The sequence below is a fragment of the Rhinoderma darwinii genome, chromosome 12 (genome assembly GCF_050947455.1).
Source record: "Rhinoderma darwinii isolate aRhiDar2 chromosome 12, aRhiDar2.hap1, whole genome shotgun sequence".
Lineage (NCBI taxonomy): Eukaryota > Metazoa > Chordata > Amphibia > Anura > Rhinodermatidae > Rhinoderma > Rhinoderma darwinii.
In genome coordinates this window covers 77857619-77879086 of record NC_134698.1, presented here as the reverse complement: position 1 = coordinate 77879086, position 21468 = coordinate 77857619, and the positions used below count along the sequence as shown (strand labels likewise).

At 45.6% G+C, this 21468-nt stretch overlaps 2 protein-coding genes across 5 annotated transcripts in view; one reads left to right on the top strand and one right to left on the bottom strand.

Moving 5' to 3' along the window:
- Window positions 1-276: 276 nt before the first annotated feature.
- DEGS2 (delta 4-desaturase, sphingolipid 2) lies at window positions 277-19409 on the bottom strand. Of its 3 annotated transcripts, none has more exons than XM_075844206.1 (3): window positions 19130-19409; window positions 2399-3141; window positions 277-528 (listed from the first exon to the last, which is right to left on the bottom strand). In XM_075844206.1, exons 2-3 carry the CDS (start codon window positions 3113-3115, stop codon window positions 385-387), a joined length of 861 nt encoding a protein of 286 aa, XP_075700321.1. In that variant the 5' UTR covers window positions 3116-3141; window positions 19130-19409; the 3' UTR covers window positions 277-384. The 3 variants fall into 3 exon arrangements, with proteins under 3 accessions (XP_075700321.1, XP_075700320.1, XP_075700319.1); XM_075844205.1 differs by lacking the exon at window positions 19130-19409 and adding an exon at window positions 18188-18382; XM_075844204.1 differs by lacking the exon at window positions 19130-19409 and adding an exon at window positions 8193-8422.
- The window catches only part of YY1 (YY1 transcription factor), a 17396-nt gene continuing 14199 nt past the window's right edge, over window positions 18272-21468 (top strand). The window contains exon 1 of one of the 2 annotated variants that reach the window (XM_075844202.1): window positions 18272-19226. In XM_075844202.1, the coding sequence (XP_075700317.1) occupies window positions 18668-19226 (559 nt within the window). In that variant the 5' untranslated portion in view covers window positions 18272-18667. The remainder of the gene's footprint in view (window positions 19227-21468) is intronic. The other variant, XM_075844203.1, reaches the window with a different exon arrangement.

Here is a 21468-nt window from a genome sequence, read left to right as displayed (position 1 = left end):
AAAATGGTGGAACTGCGGTTTTTTCCAATTCCACCCCATTCTGATTTTTTTCCCAGCTTCCCAGTACATCACACATAATAAATAGTACCATCAAAACTAAGCCCTTATATGACTGTCAAGGAAAAAATAAAAAAAAGTTATGACATTTGGAAGGCAGGGAGGAAAAAACAAAAGCAGAAAAACAAAAATTAGTCTAATCCTGAAAGGGTTGAACTTGTAAAAAGAAAATATTTGCAAATCGTATCTTCTACACTGAGAACACACACAGACTTCTGGTGAGTAGAAAACACCATATATTTATTATCCTGTGCAGCGTCTGCACAGTGTCACCTGTGTGCTGGACAGCTACACATAAAATGTTCTGTCAGGGAATGTAGATCATCTTTATCCTGCGTTTGCTAGCTCGCATTGTCTTTTGATCCTAGAATAAGGTCCAATTTCTTCATTAAATATGAAATCCCATAGAACCCGGACCCAAGATTGGTGATGAGGGAGATTGTCATAATACTCGGAAGCAATCTGCCGTACCTGAGGAAGAGAAAAAACGTTCAAGCCTATGATCCCTGTAGCACTATTTGGCCATGGAAATGGACCCCAACAATGCAATCACCACTATAAAACAAGAGGGCATTTGTCGTTGGGTAACATCACTAGCAACTAGAGGGCGGGTATAGTGCAAATTTTGCGCATCCTCTGGCTTAACTCTATATGATTAGGATGCCATTGTGCCCACAGGGTAAGACTTCCTTTAAACAGGTCTTCCAAAGTTGGTATTTTTAATCGGTTAGACAAACATGGCTGCTTTCTTGCAAAACTCAGCACCACACCTATCCATGGGCGGTGTCTGGTATTGCAGCTTGGCTCCATAGAAGTGAATGGGGATAAGCTGCAATACCAGACACGTGTGGACAGGTGAGGCGCTATTTTTGGAAGACAGCAGCCATGTTTTTCTAATTATGGACAAACCCTTTAAGGAAATTCAAAATCACTCAGCTTTTTATGGGACTAGACAGCTATTGAAATTAGTATCAGAGTGATAAGGACACTAAGCTTCATTTACACAAGACTGGACACCCCGTTGAATCGTCTTAAGAATGACTTTCACAGTGGTTGCTACATGTCCCCCCCCCTGACATCACCAGCAGATGCTACCTCTGTCCCCCTCGGACATCACCAGTGGTTTATAAATCCGTCACCTTCTGACATCACCAGTGGTTTATACATCTGTTACCCCCTGATATCACCAAAGACTGCAATGTCCTCTACCACTAGGACTATGTTACAAGTGTGACAGATTGTAAATTTTATCCCTGTAGAGATTTACCAAGAACATTCCAGATTTTGCACATCCACAGCTGCATTCAGAGCAGAGGATCTCATTATTAATATCATAAGATATATTTATCAGGGCTCCAAATCCCCTAGTTACCTTCACACAAACCTAAACTTATGGCTGCCAAAAGCCACCACTAGAGGCAGCTTAGCAGCATAAAATAGTGTGCAGGGAGCTCCCCCTAGAGGTGGTTTCATGTAGGAAACATTTCATCATTAAATGGGTTGTCCCAAGATTAACATTAATAACCTATCCACAGGATAGGTCCCCTACCGGTCACTAGAACAGGGGGTCCCGAACCTCCTGTTCCTTCTCATGGCACAACCGCAGTGGGAAGTACTTTGGAGCGGCACCGCGTATGCCCTTCCATAGCTCTGTTCAAAGTCGAATGGACTGACAGACATCCGAATACAGCGCTCGGCTGTTATGTCAGCCTTGAATAGAGTGGCAGTGAGCATGCTCGACTGCCGATCCATTTAAGCTCCTCCTCACTGCAGGGAATGCAGTGAGGAGGAACGGGGGGGGTTTGGAACCCCATTCTTGTGACCAGTGGGGCTTCCCGCAACCAGATATATAATCACCTCTACTGTGGATGGGTGATAAATGTTAATATTAACAGAACCCATTTTAAGGGGTTTTCCTGGATTAGAAAAACATGTCTGTGGTCTTCCAAAAACAGCACCACTCCTGTCCACAGGTTGTGTGTGGTATTGCAGCTCAGTCCTATTCACTTCAGTGGAGCTGATCTGCAATACCAGACACAACCGATGGACAGGAGTGGTGCTGTTTTTGGCAGAAAGCAGCAATGTTTTTCTAACCCCTTTATGGCGGAGTAAAGGAAAGCCGGGAATTTGGGGAGTAGGAGATTAAAAAAAATTGTACAGTTCGTCTGATACTCTCTTATATGTGCAAATGAACCACCACCTATTAATAACCCAGCCGTCCCTGCCTAGTACAGTGGCCTCCAGCTGTTGCAAGACTACAACTCCCAGCATAATTTGAGTTGTACCACTATAGAGCCACAGGCTGGTGACCACTGGTCTAGAACATGGCTGAGAATCTTACCATGGGCAGTCTGCTTCCAGGAATGCTGGGAAAGTCGTGATGCTCCGTGTGGTAGCCCACGTTAAAAGTTATTAAGTTCAGAGATCCATAGTAGGAGTAGGTCTCGTGTCCTTTCATAAACATGTAATGTTCTGCAATAAAATGGCCAGAAATGGGGTGAAAACCCAAGCAAAAAACCGTGCCGGCCAGCAGGTAGACCACAGGCTTCAGGCCACACGCATGATACAGTAAGAAGTCAGCGGAAAACTGGACAAGGGCGTTCCATATCTCCATCCTGCTCACGGGCTTCGGATTCACATATAGGGGCCGTAACACATAGAAGAGCGGCTGTAGGATCAGCCACAAGAGTTTCCGGAGGGGGGTGCAGAAGAACCATCCTTCGAAGTCCGTTGGTATATCCACATCCAGCTGGTCTCCTCCTAGATACCGGTGGTGGTCGATGTGATATTTTTTGAAGGACGCAGAGTACGGCATGCCAATTGGCAAGTTGGCGATCACTGCAAACCACCTGTTCCACTTTGCCTGCCGGTTCCCGAAGGCCACATTGTGGGAGATATCGTGGATGGCCAAAGTCAACGAGTGATTCACGCACCCGCCAAATGCATATGCCCAGAACAGCACCCATTTCCATGCCAAGTCTTTGACTATATGACAGACCACAAGTTGAGCCGCAACCATCGCCAGGACGACCCATTTTAGACGGGGGTCTGGTCCCATAAGAGATTTGATTTCTGGATATTTGGCTATAAAAAAAAAACAAAAAACAATATAACTTCTTGAAGAAAGGGGTATTTTAGGGGCATTGTTCATATTACCCAGAAACCAGGGACAGACAGCAAAGGGCCCCTGCACAACAACTATATACGGGCCCCTTGCCCGCCAATAGCGCATCATAGAGCACCCCCTATGTATCTCTAACAACCCACCAGTAATTGGGAGCCGTAAAATGCATTAGCTCGGTCTCTTACATGCAATCGGATACTAATCGGATACTAATCTGCTTTTAAGGTGGCATTGGGCCCCCTACCTACTGGGAATCTGTGCAACTGCCTAGTATGGCTACCCCTGCTAGAAACACCCCTCCAGCACCACAGTGCAAAATGAACCCCACAGTGCAAAATGAACCCCACAGTGCAAAATGAACCCCACAGTGCAAAATGAACCCCACAGTGCAAAATGAACCCCACAGTTAGAGCTGAATGATAAAATTCCTGCAGCCAACACTACGGGGAGATCACCGTATAAATGTCTGCAGTTGCTCCCCCTAGTGGAGGATGCAGGCAGACAGAATTTTAGCATTTAACTTTATGGATATGAGAATGGATGCAGGGTTTTTGGAGCAATGTATCAGCAAACTAGAACTCCAAATTCGATGAAGATATATTGAATCTGAAAAAAATTCTGGACCTAGTTGTGGCAAAAAAGGAACCAAAAAGATCAACCCAGACCACCACGCAATGTAACCATTAACCCTTTAACTAACCTACACAACCAGTGTTGATATAATTAACCCCTTTACTGCCCTAGGCCGCTACAAATAATACTATTAACCACCCTATACCAGTAAGGCCTCATGCACACGAATGTATTTGTTTTGCAGTCGGCAAAATTACGGGTCCGTAGCAGTCCATCGGACTGCAAAAAAAACAAAAAACGTTGTTCTGCATCCGTGTGTCATCCAAACTCACAGATCCACACCAATTCACCACTACTGGAGACTAAGCAAATCTGGACTGTAAAATGACAGGTTTTGATTTTTTGCGGGATTTTTTTGCCCCCGCACCGAACCGTGTAAATCTCAGTTGGGCGCATGGAGCTATAGAAAAGAAAAAAGTCTGCAAAAATGCGGATAAATTGCAGCCGCAAAAATACAGTCATGTGCATGTGGCCTAAGCCTCCAAAGAAATTACCATTAACCCCTTACTGCATTTGGACGTAACTGTACATCCATTGGATGGCGCAAGAACAGGAGCGGTGACAGAGCCATCCCGCTGCAGCGGCCGGGATCAAAGTAACTTCCGATCCCGGCCGTTTAACCCCTTAGACACCGCAATCAATAGCGATCACAGCATCTAGGTAGCTAGACAGGGGGGCTCCCTCTGTCACCTATCAGCGGCCCACGATATGATCGCGGGTCTCTGAGGGTTTGCTATTTTTTTCATGAAGTCTGCGATTACTGTGCAAAAGTAGAAAAAAATGAAAAGAAAAAATATATACTTATTTGTTATCGCCGTAATCGTACCAACATATAGAATAAAGGTAACATGTTATCTGCCTTTACCAAAAGATGCCCGAAGGGAGAAATAACCCTTTATGCTGCATGTCATTTTATGGTTAAAACTTTTATTCCGTCATGAAAATTATCAGGGCTTGTCCGCACGGAACGGATTTACGGCAGAAAATGGTGCGGATTTTGCTACGTTTTTCGCAATTTTGGGGATGGCGACCTCTCCTCTGAAAAACGCAACAATTCAGTCAACTTTCCGCAGCAGGAATAGACATGCTGCCGTACGAAAGACACGCACTGCAGGTCAATTTCGGCAAGGAAATTTTACGCAGCCTGTGTATGAGATTTATTAAATCTCATCCACTGTGCTGCTACTGTATTCTGCTGCATATTTTCCGTCTGCAATTCCGGAAAATTCTACGGTCGTATGCCCCAATGCATGGACCGTAATAGGGTCCGCAATTACGGACATGCCCGGTTTTATTGGCCACAGATACCTTTCCGAATAGCTACAGATGGGTGTCCGTGCCGTAGAACTGTGCGGGGAATTATGGATCATGTCCTACTTTTCGTTTTTTACGGGCAGTGCTCCCATATTTTGTATGGGAGCACGGCACGAAAATGCGGCCCACGGCCGTGCCCGCAAAACTGGGCCGGGATTACGGGCACGGCCGTGTGCATGAGGCCTTAGCATGTGGTTTCCACTGAGGCTAAACTATCAAGACTGTCATCTCCCAGTGCTACAGTGTTGCAATGTCATGTACACCTGCAACACTATCCATGACGGTCAGGGCAATGGTGGCTGCAAGCCTGCAGAAGCGAAGTAACACCAGCTCACCAATTGTACAGTCAATGCTATTGTGCAAAATTTATAACGCAAAAAAACACAATGGCGTAATTGCGGTTTCTTCCATTTCCCTCTAGAAAGTTAGGCTGGATTTACACGAGCATGTTTGGTCCGCCAAGGACGGAACGTATTTCGGCCGCATGTCCCGGACTGAACACACTGCAGGGAGCCGGGCTCCTAGCATCATAGTTATGTATGACGCTAGAAGTCCCTGCCTCTCCGTGGAACTACTGTCCCGTACTGAAAACATGATTACAGTACGGGACAGTTTTCCCGCAGCGAGGCAGGGACTTCTAGCGTCATAGATGCATTTTGCAGTCCCCCCAGTGAGCATCAATAAATGTGTGACCCCCTCCCCCCCTTTAAAAATCGTGTCAAATCGCGGAAAAATGCATGCATTTTTTGATGTGGTTTTCGGCTGCGTGGGGAAAAAACGCGACAAAACCGCACCGTGTCAATAAACCCTCAATGCATTAGTTTGGACTGCAGCTGTAGCTCAATAGTAAGGCTATGTTCACACGCAGTGACCAAAAACGTCTGAAAATACGAAGCTGCTTTCAGGCGAAAACAGCTCCTGATTTTCAAATGTTATTGTAGCAACTCGTGTCTTTCGTGGCGGATTTTACAGACGTTATTGGAGCGGTTTTTCAATGGAGTCAATGAAAAACGGCTCCAAAAACGTCCTAAGAAGTGACATGCACTTTTTCGAGGGCGTCTTTTATGCGCCGTATTTTGACAGTGACGCGTAAAATTAAGACTCGTGGGAACAGAACATCGTAAAACCCATTGAAAGCAACGAGCAGATGTTTGTAGGCGTATTAGGAGCGTTTTTTCAGCCGTAATTCGAGGCGTAAAACGCCCGAATTACGCCTTAAAACACTGCGTGTGAACATAGCCTTAAAATCAATCTGTAGAGCTACAAAAAGTCTCCATGTACCTCTGGCCTAAAGGTCCATTTACACATTTAGGTGCGGTAAAAAAAACGCACTGAAAAAAAAAGCATCTGAAAACCGCGATTTAGCACGTTGCGTTTTCTAGCGCATTTTTTACTGAACCTCAATGGCAACATGTGAATGGAGCCTAATGCACTTCATAAGAGATAAGCCTCAGCTGTGAGAAGTATTAGGTCTTCCGCCTCCGAATATAAACCAGCCCCTTCCCATTCACTGACAGCAAACATAGTATTAAAAATGGTGAGAAATTCATACAGGCTGAGATATCCCAGGGCGTTTTGATTGCCCTTTTCTTCAGGTTTTTTTTTTGTGATTTTTATCTGCTGAAAACCGCATGCATTTTACTATGGATCGCCGCGGTTCTCAGCTGTCTGGTTTCAATGCGCGTCCCCTTTAATAACCGCACAGCCATTCGTGGTAAAACGCATGTGGTTTTAACAGCAATTAAGAAGCAGCTAAAAATTGCTACAAAACTTCAGTAAAAACACAATCAAAGTGACCTGGAGAATCAACCAATTAGAAAGTTGCAGAACTTTTCACAATACAATGAACACGGAAGCCCCTTTAATGAGGAGAGCAGGTGGGATAATCAGGAGGATGCACTGCCAGTCAATCAGATAGAATTAGTTTCACTAGACTAAAAATGAAAGGCACAAAACGCTGAGGTTCGAGTATTGTATAATATATATATATACGCAGGACACTTTCTGCACGACTTATGCGTTTTTTCTGCAGCATGTGGTTGAGAATTGCTAAATCTCACTTTGCCGCTACTGTAAATGCTGCGAAATTTCCGCACAGAATTCTGTTGCGGAAATTCTGCAATCCTTACACTGCGTGGGAACTCGGCCTTAAAGGGAATGTGTCGCTAGAATTTTTTTTTTTTTTTTTTGTTAAACAATTATTTAAGTGATTACACATTGTTTACATTTTTTTACAAGTCAGGAAATATTATAAAATTACTCTAATTTATAACATTTCCATGTGCTGGTCACTAGAGGGAGCAGTTCCTTAAAATTGCAGCATGGTCAATGTGGTAAAGCAACCTCATTGCTTTATGCTGAAAATCTGGGGTGGACACACTCTCTCTAGGGTCCTCACACAATCCCCCCTCCCTTATTCTGGCTAGTGCCAGGAGAAGGAGGGGGTTGAATCTTCAAACCTCCTACACTGTGTGCCATTTTCTGAGCGACTGCACAGTGTAGGAGGATTAGATACAGGGCTCAGCAGACAGTATAACACGACCACCACACGCTTTGTTTTGGTCTGTGTGGGAGCGGCGCATGCGCCGTTCCCACACAGACGGCGTACGCTGCAGAGAATGTAACGGCTCCCATTCGAATTCTCTATGGGGATGTATGTGCCGTATTCCATCTCTGTATGTGTCGTTAAAAAAAAATGGCAGCCCCCATAGAGAAGTAAAAGTAATAAAAAAGTAAAAAGTAGAACATGAGAACACAAATAAATACAATTTATATTAATTAAAAGCAATATTATATAAAATAAATAAATTCAGGACACCTTCCCTTTAAGGGTATGTCTGGGGTTGGAGCCTTTAGCTAATTTGCTACACTAGCCCTGTAGCTCCAAATGCAGCCCAGCTGCAGTCCAAAGGAATACATTGAGTTGCATGCAATCTTGTGGGCTGCAGCTGTCACTCAAGAGTTAAAAATCAAGCAAAAAGTCTCCATAGCCCTGAACTTACACCCCTTTAGCAAAGCACAAAAAGTTATCTCCACCATCATCATATAAACATACAATAAATACCTAGTATTTGTTTCCTGCGCTCGCTGTGCGGCTGGTCGGTGAACACCCATTCAAAGTCTCCTCGAGTCACCTTGTTGCCCATTGTGGCTCATTTCTTGGAGCTCCTTTCTCTAGCCCAGGACTGAGGGAAGTGAAGCAATGAGCTGGGTCTTATATAACCTTCCCTGTCCGGAGGGCGGAGACACGCTGGACACTTGGATGGTGAACTCATTGAAGCCTGCGAGTGCTTAATATCCATCCACTGCGAAGTTATCGAGATATGGATATAGTTATGACAACCTCATGATAATAACGAGTCATCGTTCACAGCAGGAAAGCAGTGTAAGATAGGAAAAATAATTAAAATGCCCCCCCCCCCGGGTAAAGGGGGTTTTACACTGGGCGATTATCGTGAGGACGAGCGTTCATATAAGGCCTTATACACACGAACATGTGCATTTTGCGCGTTGCAGTTCCGTGTGTCATAAGTGTTTGGTGCGTGGCTGCGTGATTTTCACGCATAAGGCATCGTTATGACACTGTTTTTATGTTTAAAATCTGAAATGAAAGAGGTGCTTTTATTTTTGCCTTCATTTCTTAAACTGTTGCGCAAATCACACGCAGCACACGGAAGTGCGTCCGTGTGCCGCGCGTGATTTTCACGCACCCATTGACTTCAATGGGTACGTGATGCGCGAAAACCGCTCAACTATAGGACATGTAGTGAGTTTTACGCAGCGGACACATGCTGCGTGAAAATCACGGACTGTCTGAACGGCCCTATTGAGTTACATTGGTCCGTGCGTCGCGCATGATTTTCACGCGCGTATCAGGGACGTGAACTACGCTCGTGTAAGGCCTAATGGTGAGTGCAGTTCCGGAGTATAATACAGGATATAACTCAGGATCAGTACAGGATAAGTAATGTATGTACACAGTGACTCCACCAGCAGAATAGTGAGTGCAGCTCTGGAGTATAATACAGGATGTAACTCAGGATCAGTACAGGATAAGTAATGTATGTACACAGTGACTCCACCAGCAGAATAGTGAGTGCAGCTCTGGAGTATAATACAGGATATAACTCAGGATAAGTACAGGATAAGTAATATAATGTATGTACACAGTGACTCCACCAGCAGAATAGTGAGTGCAGCTCTGGAGTATAATACAGGATATAACTCAGGATCAGTACAGGATAAGTAATGTAACGTATGTACACAGTGACTCCACCAGCAGAATAGTGAGTGCAGCTCTGGAGTATAATACAGGATATAACTCAGGATCAGTACAGGATAAGTAATGTATGTACACAGTGACTCCACCAGCAGAATAGTGAGTGCAGCTCTGGAGTAGAATACAGGATATAACTCAGGATCAGTACAGGATAAGTAATGTATGTACACAGTGACTCCACCAGCAGAATAGTGAGTGCAGCTCTGGAGTATAATACAGGATGTAACTCAGGATCAGTACAGGATAAGTATTGTCATGTATGTACACAGTGACTCCACCAGCAGAATAGTGAGTGCAGCTCTGGAGTATAATACAGGATGTAACTCAGGATCAGTACAGGATAAGTAATGTAATGTATGTACACAGTGACTCCACCAGCAGAATAGTGAGTGCAGCTCTGGAGTATAATACAGGATGTAACTCAGGATCAGTACAGGATAAGTAATGTAATGCATGCACACAAGTGTATTTTTTGTTTAATGAAAAGTTCTACAACTTTTTAATATACTGTTTAATTCATTGACACTTCAAAATGTCTGCTTGCTGTCAGTGAAAGCAACAATTATTCAGTACATACAGAAGTAGCCAACTAGTCCAGTTCATGTGATGCGCACTTTGTTGTTTGGTTAGTTATGAGAGAGAATAAATAACTATACTGTAACGAGCCATGCACATCTCTGAATTCTTATGACCAGGACACGTTTTAGCCCCTGAAAGCAAACGATGAATATTCCCATTCACGAACAGCATGCAGAGATCTTGAAATTGGTGAATTGAAACTTATGTATATTAGTAAATTGCAGAACTTCTTTTAATACAATAATTAAGCATTATTTGCTGTAAACAGAAAAGCCCTTTAATACGCCTACATGGATAAGATGGCCCTGTTCACACTGAGTTTTTTGACGAGTTTTTTGGGGCAGAAACCGCGCCAAAAAACTCCTCAAAAACCGCCTGAAAATGCCTCCCATTGATTTCAATGGGAGGCAGACGAGTTTTTTTACCACGAGTAAAAAAACTCGTCGTGGTAAAAAGAAGCAACATGACCCATCTTGAGGCAGTTTCCGCCTCCAAAACCCCATTTCAATGAGTCAGAAAGAGGAAAAAAAAACCTCGACGAGTGTTTTGACGAGTTTTTGTCAAACCACTGTGCAAAAACCTACTGGAGCAGTTTTTGCAGGAGGAATTTTCCTCCTGCAAAAAACTCCGTGCGAACACAGCGGTGGCGATTTCAGGATCGCCAGGAAACTTTAGCTCTCTGGTGAGTAAAGTGGGCAGAGGTCTCTAGCAGCGACCCACTCCTCCCTCATTCAGAATACACACACACGATCGTCCGAGCCCAGCGTGCATGTGTATGGGAGGGATCGGCAGGAATAGCGGTTTGCTGACCGTTATCTAATGTGTATGGCCAGCCTTAGGCTGGATTCACACAACCGAGTGCAAACTCTGATGTGAAAAACTACAGTTTTTCACGTCCGAGACGCACCCGTGCAGGACCCGTTTTCACGGATCCCTCACAGATTGGTGTCTATTGAGGGATCTGTGAAAACCGATGAGAATTTGACATGTTCTATTTTTCCACGGACCCTTCACATGGTCCATTAAAACAACGGGTGTGTGAACAGCCTCATTGAAATACATGCAGCCGTGTGATGGCCGTTTTTTGTTTTTTTTAACGGCCGTATACTACAGTCGTGTGAATGAGCCCTTACAGAGAGATCCATATAAGCTGCAATAACGTAAGTGCCCCGTTACATACAACCCCTTTAAAAAAAAAAAACACTCCCAGCCACAACTCATACACTGTTGGGCCTTATTCAGACAGCCGTGTTCGGTGCGTGATATACGGACCGTGTGTGAGACGTATTTCCTGGACCGACCACGGGTCAGGGAGTCAGGCTCCTATCGTCATAGTTATCTAATAACGCTAGGAGTCCCTGACTCCCCGCGGGAATACTGTGCCGCACTGAAAACACGATTACAGGACAGTGTTCCCGCGAGGAGGCAGGGACTACTATGATGCTAGAAGTCCAGCTCCCTGAACTGTGGTCGGTCCAGGAAATACGGCCGACACACGGTCCATGTATCAGGGACTGAACACAGCCGTCTGAATAAGGACTAAATTATAGATACCACAACAGATGTACCTCTCTCAGTTCCAGTGAAGCGGACTTGGATAACTATAGGATCCTTTATTGATCTAAGTCCGGTTCAGTAGAATCATAGAAGGTCCCGGTATTGCGGCTGTAATTTAAGCCCCTAAAATGCGGCCACATTACATCCGTCTGAACGTGGCCCTAAGCCAAGTGCAGGGTCTGAGGGGGTGGAGCATGACACTGTAAACCTCTGACTCCCTGTGTCACGCCCCACCCCCTCATGCCCTGCATTAGACATAACACAGGGAATGAGCCTTGCCTGGAGTAGCCCTTTAATAAGAGACTGAATTCTTATTATGACTTTATGACTTTCTCTGCTCGGCCTGTCTTATGTTTTCTTTGCTACTGACGCACTTTATAGTGTAAATATTATTTCCCTCTTTATTGTTCATCAGACTCAGCAATTGTATTAATTTTTAAGTTCTCTGTGGGACATGTGTTATTCTTGTCCAAGTTCCTTGAGGGTCCCAGGTCGTAGACTTCTCGGCACCTTGCTCCTCAGGTTTGCGGCTGGAGGTCTCCAATTCTTGAGCCAATAAGATTTTGTAATGTTCATGGTTCCCTTATAGAGACGTCTAAGATGGGAACGACCCTTTACGGCTATGGTTTATGGTTGCCCGCAAAAAATCATTACCAGCTCGTTCTTAAAGGGGAAGGGGGGGGGGGGAGTGGCACAACTTTCCTGTGAAGTTTTCCAAAGCGCTTTACTGCCTGTCAGTGTGTCAGAGAAATTATTAGGCCCTGGCCGCCTTGGTAAACCATCGGCAGGGGTTAAACTACAGGGATTGTGGTCATCTCCGATCCCGGCAGGAGCACGGCTCTGTGTTCCATGTACAATCCCTGTCTGATCTCATAGGTACACAGGGCAGTACCCATGAGATGCCAGTGATAGATATATCGGTCACTGGTTGTAAAGGGGTTAAAGCAACACTCCAGGCAGAACTGATACTGTGTTATGCCAAGAGCAGGGTCTGAGGGGGCGGAGCATGACACAGAATCAACAACACCAGCGTGAAAGCCTGTGTCATGCTCCGCCCCCTCACTAGGCATAACGCCATATGGCCATGTTCATAAATAGCGCAAATACTGTGGATTTAGCCATTAAAATAAGACTAATGGAATAAAAAAAGTAAAATACAGTTAGTTTTTTTTAATGTACAAATATTGCTTTTAAAAAAGTTACACAAACCCCCCTAAAGTAATGTGAAAAAAATAAAAAAATAAAAAAAGTTTACATAACTGGTATCACAGCGTCCGTAAAAGTACAAACTATTACAATGTAATGCTATTTAACCCGCTCAGTGAACGTCGTAAAAAAAACTAAAACTAAATAAAAACACCCAAATTGCGCTTTTTTGGTCACCTTAGCACCCCAAAACATTTTTCGAAAAAAAAAATGATCAAAAAGTCGCATGTACCCCGAAATGGTACCAATAAAAACGACAGCTGGTCCCGCAAATAGTAAGCCCTCCCACCGCTGAATTGACAGAAAAATTAAAAAAAGTTACAGCTCTCACAATATGGCAACACAAAACTAATTTGTTTTTTAACAAAAAGTTTTTTCTTTATAAAAGTGGTAAAACATGAAATAAACTCGATCAATTTGGTATCTCCGTAATCGTATCAACCCGTAGAATAAAATTAACAAAATGTCGTTTATACCGCACGAAACCCAAAAAAGCAGAGATTCCGCAGTAAAAAAAAAGAACGCAATTTAGAAAGAGGAAAAAGCTCATACTTACCCAGAACTCTCTGCTTCCAGCCAATCACAGGCTGCAGAGGTCACATGGAATGAAAAGTGAACCCAGGAGGCCGGGCTGCAGGACGTTAGAGGGGCGCATGTGTAAGTTTGAACTTTTTTTTTTTACCCGCTATTTTCCACAGTGGACGATTTGGTGCGGTTTATCGGCCAGAATTCCCTGTAGTGTCCTGGGTGGATATGCAGCGTATCCGCCCTGTGTGAACTTACCCAGTTCTGCCTGGACTGTAAGGCTATGTTCACACGGAGTATTTTGGGGGAGGAATATCTGCCTCAAAATTCCGTTTGGAACTTTGAGGCAGATATTCCTCTCCCTGCACGCCGATTTTCGCGGCGATTATCGCGCCGTCTTTCGCCCGCGGCCATTGAGCGCCGCGGGCATAAAACAGCGAGAAATACGCTTTCTCCTGCCTCCCATTGAAGTCAATGGGAGGTCGGAGGCGGAAGCGCCCGAAGATAGGGCATGTCGCTTCTTTTTCCCGCGAGGCAGTTTTACTGCTCGCGGGAAAAAGACGCCGACGCCTCCCATTGAAATCAATGGGAGGCGTTCTCGGGCCGCTTTTGCCGAGTTTTGCGACGCGGTTTCCGCGTCAAAAAACTCGGCAAAATACCCCGTGTGAACATAGCCTAAGGCTGGGTTTTTTGCAGGCGGAAGATTTTGCTCTGCCTGTGCGCCGATTTTCGCGGCGTTTTTGCCCGCGGCCATTGAGCACCGCGGGCATAAAACGCAGCGAAACACACTTTCTCTGCCTCCCATTGATGTCAGAGGGAGGTCAGAGGTGTAAACGCCCGAAGATAGGGCATGTCCCTTCTTTTTCCCGGGAGCCGTTTTTTCCACTTGCGGGAAAAAAACGCCTCCGCCTCCCATTGAAATCAATGGTAGGCATTTTCGCCTGTTTTTTGGAGCGTTTTGCGGCGCCGTTTCCGCTTAAAAAAACTCGCCAAAAAAACTCTGTGTGAACTCACCCTAATAGGCCCTGTAGCGATCTATAGATATAGGGGTAGACACGCGGATTTGCTCACATTGGGTGACTCAATACATTCTTATAAACTGCGACTAATTTGTGCCAGACCGGAAATCTCATCCACATAAGGGTATGTTCACACGCAGTGTTTTCAGACGTAATTTGGCCGTTTTACGCCTGAAAAAAACGCCCCTAATACGCCTACAAACATCTGCTCGTTGCTTTCAATAGCTTTTAAGATGTTCTGTTCCCACGAGGTGTAATTTTACGCGTCGCTGTCAAAATACGGCGCGTAAAAAGACGCCCGCGAAAAAGAAGTGCATGTCTCCTCTTGGGACATTTTGGAGGCGTTTTTCATTGACTCCATTGAAAAACAGCTCCAATAACGTCCGTAAAATACTCCGCGAAAAACGCGAGTTGCTACAAAAACATCTGAAAATCAGGAGCTGTTTTCGGCTAAAAACAGCTCCGTATTTTAGACGTTTTTGGTCACTGCGTGTGAACATAGACTTACTGGTAATGTAATCAGCACCGAAAATCCACAGCATTTTCATCCCAATTGCACAGGAGACCTTGTTCACACAGTGCAGGTTTGATGGAGATTTTGCATGTATGATTTTTTTAAGGCAGGAACGCAACCTAAAGAGAAGAAATATATAAAGGAAGGCCTTATTGGTCTGCTCTCCTGGATCCAAGTCTGGTTTTGTCTTAAAAAATGCATGCAGAATCTGCACTACGTGAACAAGACCATAGTCCTCATGCGCATGACCGTACATTTGCGTCCATCATTTATCTGCATTTTTGCGGATAAATTGTGGACCCATTCATCTTTGGCCCCATGCACACAACCGTGGTTTTCACGGATCCGTGCCGGGGCCGCAAATCCAGACCGCAAAAACTCAGGACAAGGCATTTTACAGTCCGGATTTGCGGGTTCACTGAACTGGTGAAATCATTTTGTTTTGTTGTGAATCCTGACGACACACGGATGCACTACAAAGGTTTTTTTTGTGGTCCGATGGAACGCAACGGCCCGCAAAACCAATACAGTCGTGTGCAGGGGGCCTAACACGTCTGACAGCTGAGGATTTGCTACAACTGAATCCAGTTTAGAGAATCCTCTGTGAGTTAGTTATATTAAGGCTACAGATAAAAATTATTGATGGAATTTTGTAAAAAGAAGAAAATAATAAAATATTTAAAAAATAATAATAATAATTATATTAAGGCTGTGTGCGCACTAGGAAGATACGCGGCATAAAAGCACACCGCGTATCTGCCCTGGGCGCCGCAGGGAATTCAGGCAGAAAAATCGCACCAAATTTCGGCTGGAATGTCCGCTGCGGAAAACTGCACATAAAAAAACCCAAAAAAAGTTTCATACTTACGTAGCCACGGTGATGCGTCTGACGTCCTGCAAGCCGGCCTCCTAGGATGACGTTTCATTCCATGTGACCGCTGCAGTCTGTGATTGGCTGGAGCGGTCACATGGGATGAAACATCATCCCAGGAGGCAGGCCTGCAGGACGAAGAAGCACAGAATTCTGGGTAAGTATAAGATTTCTTATTTTTTCCAGAGTTACGATTTTTGCTGCAGAATTGCAGCTTTTCCGCCACAAATAAATCGCAACATCTGCTATTTGCTGCGGGTTTTACATCCCCAATGAATTCAATGAGAAAAAAACAGCGATTACGCAAATACCATTGACATGCTGCGGATTAAAAAAAACGTACCACAGATCAATTTCTGAGTGTTTTTCCCCGCTTATCATTTACGCAGCGTGTGGATGAGGTTTGGGTAAATCTCACCCACTCTGCTGCTACTGGATTATGCCGCCGATTTTCCACAACTAAACCCGTTGCGGAACAACCGCAGTATTTATGCAACGTGTGAACAATCTCACCCGTCCTGATAGTTTGTTACATTTTACCTGCACTAAAACGTTGTATCCGGCTGAGGAGGATTGTCTACGCTGGATACAATTATATTGGTGAAGTCACACGTGGCATAATTTTTTGCAGAAATTTTCTGCGAGTGAATTATGTTCGTGTTATACTGTCTGCTAAGCCCTGTATCTAATCCTCCTACACTGTGCAGTCACTCAGAAAATGGCGGCACACAGTGTAGGAGGTTTGAAGATTCAATCCCTCCTTCTCCTGGCACTATCCAGAATAAGGGAGGGGGGATTGTGTGAGGACACTAAAGCGAGTGTGTCTACCCCAAATTTGCAGCATAAAGCAATGAGGTTGCTTTACCACAGTGACCATGCTGCAATTTTGGGAACTGCTCCCTCTAGTGGCCAGCACATGGAAATTTTATAAATTAGAATCTAATTTATAATATTTTCTGACTTGTGAAAAAATTAAAACAACATGTAATCACTCAAATAATAATTAACAAAAAAAAATTAAAAAATGTTAGCGACACATTCCCTTTAAAAGGCCGGGATTGGAGCTCTCAGATCCCGGCCATTAGAGCAGTGTCCATTATAATACACAGCCGACAACAGCCCGTGATCTCCTATACTTCCCCCTCTGACCTCCACATCACACGCACAGCGGATGTCGGGAAGAGGTTATTCTGGTATCTGATAATCCAGCACCAGGTTCAGAAGTACAAAATAGGAAAGGAATCTTGCAAGACCAGAAGTGCAATCAAAGCTACCAGGGCCACGTTGTAGGGGGGAGAGCACTTTTTTGTGTTGTTCTTCGACCTAGAACCACAAAATCTGGAATTTCAAGCAGAATATAACCAAATATCAGGGGGAAAAAAAGCACAACAAATTTTGGGTTTGGCTTCGTTCTAACTCGGCTCTCTGGCCGTCGTATGGTTTCCATGGCAACTGTACAGCCCAGCGTCTCTTAACACCCAATGTTAGTTTGGGCCGGATTGTCCGTCCAGTTGTACTCTTTAAGGGTATGTTCACACGGCAGCGTCCAATACGCCTGAAATTACGGAGCTGTTTTCAGGTGAAAACAGCTCCTAAATTTCAGACGTAATTGCTCGTAATCGCGTTTTTAGCAGCGTCAATTACGGACGTAATTGGAGCTGGTTTTCAATGGAGTCAATGAAAAACAGCTCCAATTACGTCTCAAGTAGTGTCCTGCACTTCTTTGATACGGGCGCCTTTTTAAAGCCTGTGTGCACAGAACATCGTTACCCCATTGATTTCAATGGGCAGATGTTTGCCGGCGGTTTGGAGCCGTATTTTCGGACGTAATTCGAGGCGTAAAACGCCCGAATTACGTCTGTAAATAGGGCGTGTGAACATACCCTAAGGGTCAATTCCCACAGTGCCATTCAATAGCGGTTTGATTACGTAATTTTGCAGTAAAAAAACATCAATTTAACCGCATAGTGTGAATAGACCCCATGCACACAACCGTAGTTTTTATCCGTAACTACGGATCAAGTAAATGCGGACCCTTTCATTTCTATTGGCCAAGGAAACCTTTCCATAAATTTACAGAAAATGATCCGAAAAATATAGAACATGTCCAATTCTTGTCCGCACTTGCATCAGAGATGCCCATAGAGGTCTATGGGCGCAGACAGCTACGTATGTGCGGACAGTAAAAAAAAACATTACGGTCGTGTGCATGAGGCCTTATCAAAATTAGTTTGAAGTAAACCTGGAGAGGTTGCCTACAGCAACTAATCAGACTGCAGCTTTCATTTTCCCTGGTGCATTTGGAAAATGATAGCTGGAATCTGATTGGTTGCTATGAGCAACTGCTCCATTTTTTACTTCAAACTAGTATTAATAAAGGTCCCTCAAAGTAGATGAGAAAATGACAGCAATGTTCATTACAAAACAACAAAACTTTATTTATATAAAACATGAAACACCCACATTTAAGGGGTTACAATATCTAGAACAGAATATGTTGGCGCCATACGTGTAAAGGATATCTCTTCTGTGTGAAAGGACATTTACGTCACAGGCTCCTGTCAAGTGTCACATTCTCACCAGCACCGCCCTCTCCATTTCCGCCCGTCCCCTCAGCCCGCGTGCACTGACAGCCTCTGACGTTTCAACGGCTCCGCCCCTCAACCATGTGACATCCATACCGCTACTGGAGTCCCCGCCCTGCCCCCGACCACGTGACGTGCCTGCAGCTGGCGTCCCCGCCCCCTCTCCCCCCGCAGCTAGGATGCCGCCCGCCACCTCCTCCCAACAGCAGCGCGGCCGTTGAAATGTCTGCTCTCGCGAGATGATGCCGGAGCGGACGGCGGCGACGAGATTTGCAGGCTGGAGTTGCTATTTGTGTTGAAGGAGGCGGAGGAAAAAAATATATAATAATAAATTCCCAAAAAAAAGCAAAAACGGAGAAAGCGGGCGGGGGGGCTGACGAGAGAAGACCGAGGGTCTTGCCACGATGGCGTCGGGCGACACGCTGTACATCGCCGCCGACGGCTCCGAGATGCCGGCCGAGCTGGTGCAACTACACGAGATCGAAGTGGAATCTATCGAGACGACCGTGGTCGGTGGCGACGATGATGAGGATGACGACGATGACCCCCATCATCACCACCACCACCACCATCACCAGCCCATGATCGCCCTGCAGCCGCTGGACGACGACGACCCGAGCCACGTCCACCACCACCAGGAGGTGATCCTAGTGCAGACGCGGGAGGAGGTGGTGGGGGGCGATGATTCGGATCTGCGGGCGGACGGTGTCTACGACGACCAGATAGTCATCCCGGTGCCGCCCCAGGCCGGTGACGGCGAGTACATCGAGCAGACGCTGGTGACTGTGGCCGGGAAGAGCTCCGGGGGTGGCGGCCGGGGTATGAAGAAAGGCGGCAGCGGCAAGAAGAGCAGCAAGAAGAGCTACCTGAGCGGCGCCGAGCCCAGCGCCCGGAAATGGGAGCAGAAACAGGTGCAGATCAAGACCCTGGAGGGCGAGTTCTCCGTCACCATGTGGGCCTCGGGTGAGTGAGCGCGGCTCCCGGGGACGCCCGGCTTTTATTCTGTTTTGAGGGGGAGCCATGTTTTGATGTGTTGCTGGGCGCCGCCATGTTCGCTGGACAGTATGGCGGACCCGAAAAAACATGGCCGTTTGTGTGTGTATGTGTGAGGGCCGGGGAAGATGGCGCCTGAACATGGCGGCGGCCGCCTAGCGGGAACGAGCGCTGCTACTGCTGAGGGCCCGGGGACTAGGCCGCAATGGCGCACTTCATGGAGAGCTGAGGGGGAGGGGCGGTCGTCGTCGCTATGTCTCCGCGCCCTGCTCCTCCGCTTCCCGGGTATTGTTCTCCGCAAGATCAGGGGACCCCCCGTGTCGGCTGCGGAGGCCATAGCGACCTATACATGTATACATCTCCCCGTACACCGTATACATGAGGTGTGTATACATGTTATATAGTATGGAGATGTACGTGGGTGTGTATATTTATCCAAGTCCGTCAGCATGACCTTAGGACACGTTTAAGGTTGTTTTTTTTTACATTCTTCTAAAATTAAAAGAAATTTCCGGTCTCCGTTTTTTTCCGTCCGTATTGAACGCATCGTCCAGATTCCACCGAGATGTGATGTCACTGCGGCCTTCAGCCATTGGTCATATGACCTATCACAATGGATGACACGTCACTGTCACAGTCATTACCTCATCATGACGATCGGTTCCAAGTGGTGGAAATGTTCCCCATTGGGTCTTGAAGCGACATTAATTTTTAAGAAACTCCTCACAAGTCGTCGCTCTCTCCCCCCCCCCATTAGAAAATATTAAAGTCGCCGTCATTATGCCGTAACGAGCGACCGACCGGAAGTCACCGTAAAGACGTCGTGTTCTCGTGCTGCGGTCGCGGCGATAACTGTATAATAATCATCTCCGATCTGCTGCTCTCTAATTGTTTCAGAACTACAACTCCCAGCATTTTCCTTGCGTTTGTCTTTGTGACCTTTATACATTTCTCATCTGACATGCTGGTCCAGTAGTTGTCAAATGTTGGGAAGCTTCAACTCCCAGCATGCCCTGTCAGTCTGAAGCCTTCAGTGCCTGCTGGGAGTTGTAGTTTGACAACAGGTAGGTGAGTGGAGCCGGCGTCACTTATTTATTTAAGAATTCTTTAGCGTCCGTTCACACTAAGTTTTTTTTATGCTGATCTTGACGCGGCAGATTAGCGCCAAAAAAGGACAATCCCCCCCCCCCCGGTGATTTCAAAAGAGCGGTTGAAATCAATGGGAGGCAGAAAACCTGCAGCGCTTGTTTTGTGCGGGTTTTTTTTGCATGAGATTCAACGGCCGCAGGAAAAAATACGCAGCGTTCAAAAACACTGGCAATTATAAATCTTTCTGTCAAAAAACGGTGTAAACAAGGCCGTATATATTTGTTTTGACTTTGAAAACGGTCGGATCATTTCTAGACGCTTTTCTGTGGTAATAGTCGCCATTCTTCCTGCTGGGATCCGGTGAGATATAGAAATATAACTATATATCAGCGGGGGTGTGGGGGTATATATATATATATATATATATCTATCTATCTGCAAGTCCCATAGGGTGACCTTATCCCCCAGTAATCGGCATTGTGTGGGAGGGTGTCATGACTTGGTGTTGGTGTAGCAGAGCTGTGTGTGTTCTGTACATTATAACACAGGACTCCTCTACATGTCTGGCTTATAACATTGTACGCAGCAACCTTTGGCACACCAGCTACTGTGAGACTACAATTCCCAGCATGCCCTGACGGCCATTGGTTGGAATAATAAATTCTTTGGTTGCCAGGGCATGCTGGGAGTTGTAGTTTCACAACAGCTGGAGTGCCAAAGGTTGCTGACCCCTGGTATACAGTGATGGGTGACCTGGCACGCTTGTACTCGGCCTGTGGTGTGTATGCCCGTTCTCTCGGGGGCTCATGCTGTGCTTTTAAAAGGCAGCAGAGTGTATGATTATAGCGTTGGGCGTATTTGGTTTAGGAACGTTGAGAAACACTGAGTCTAGTTCTGTACGTATCCCTGTATAAGTGTTTGCAACCTTCGGTTTCATAACAGCCAGAGAACTACAACTCCCAGCATGGTTTGCAGACCATGCATGATAACGCATATCCTGGTGCTGTATGTACAAATGTAGTAGAGAGGAGTTTGTCATTAGTGATTTTGTTGTACATCGTGCTAATGTGTGTGAGTTTACGTTCAATAACACGTTCAGCTCTGCTACATCTGTAGATGGAGG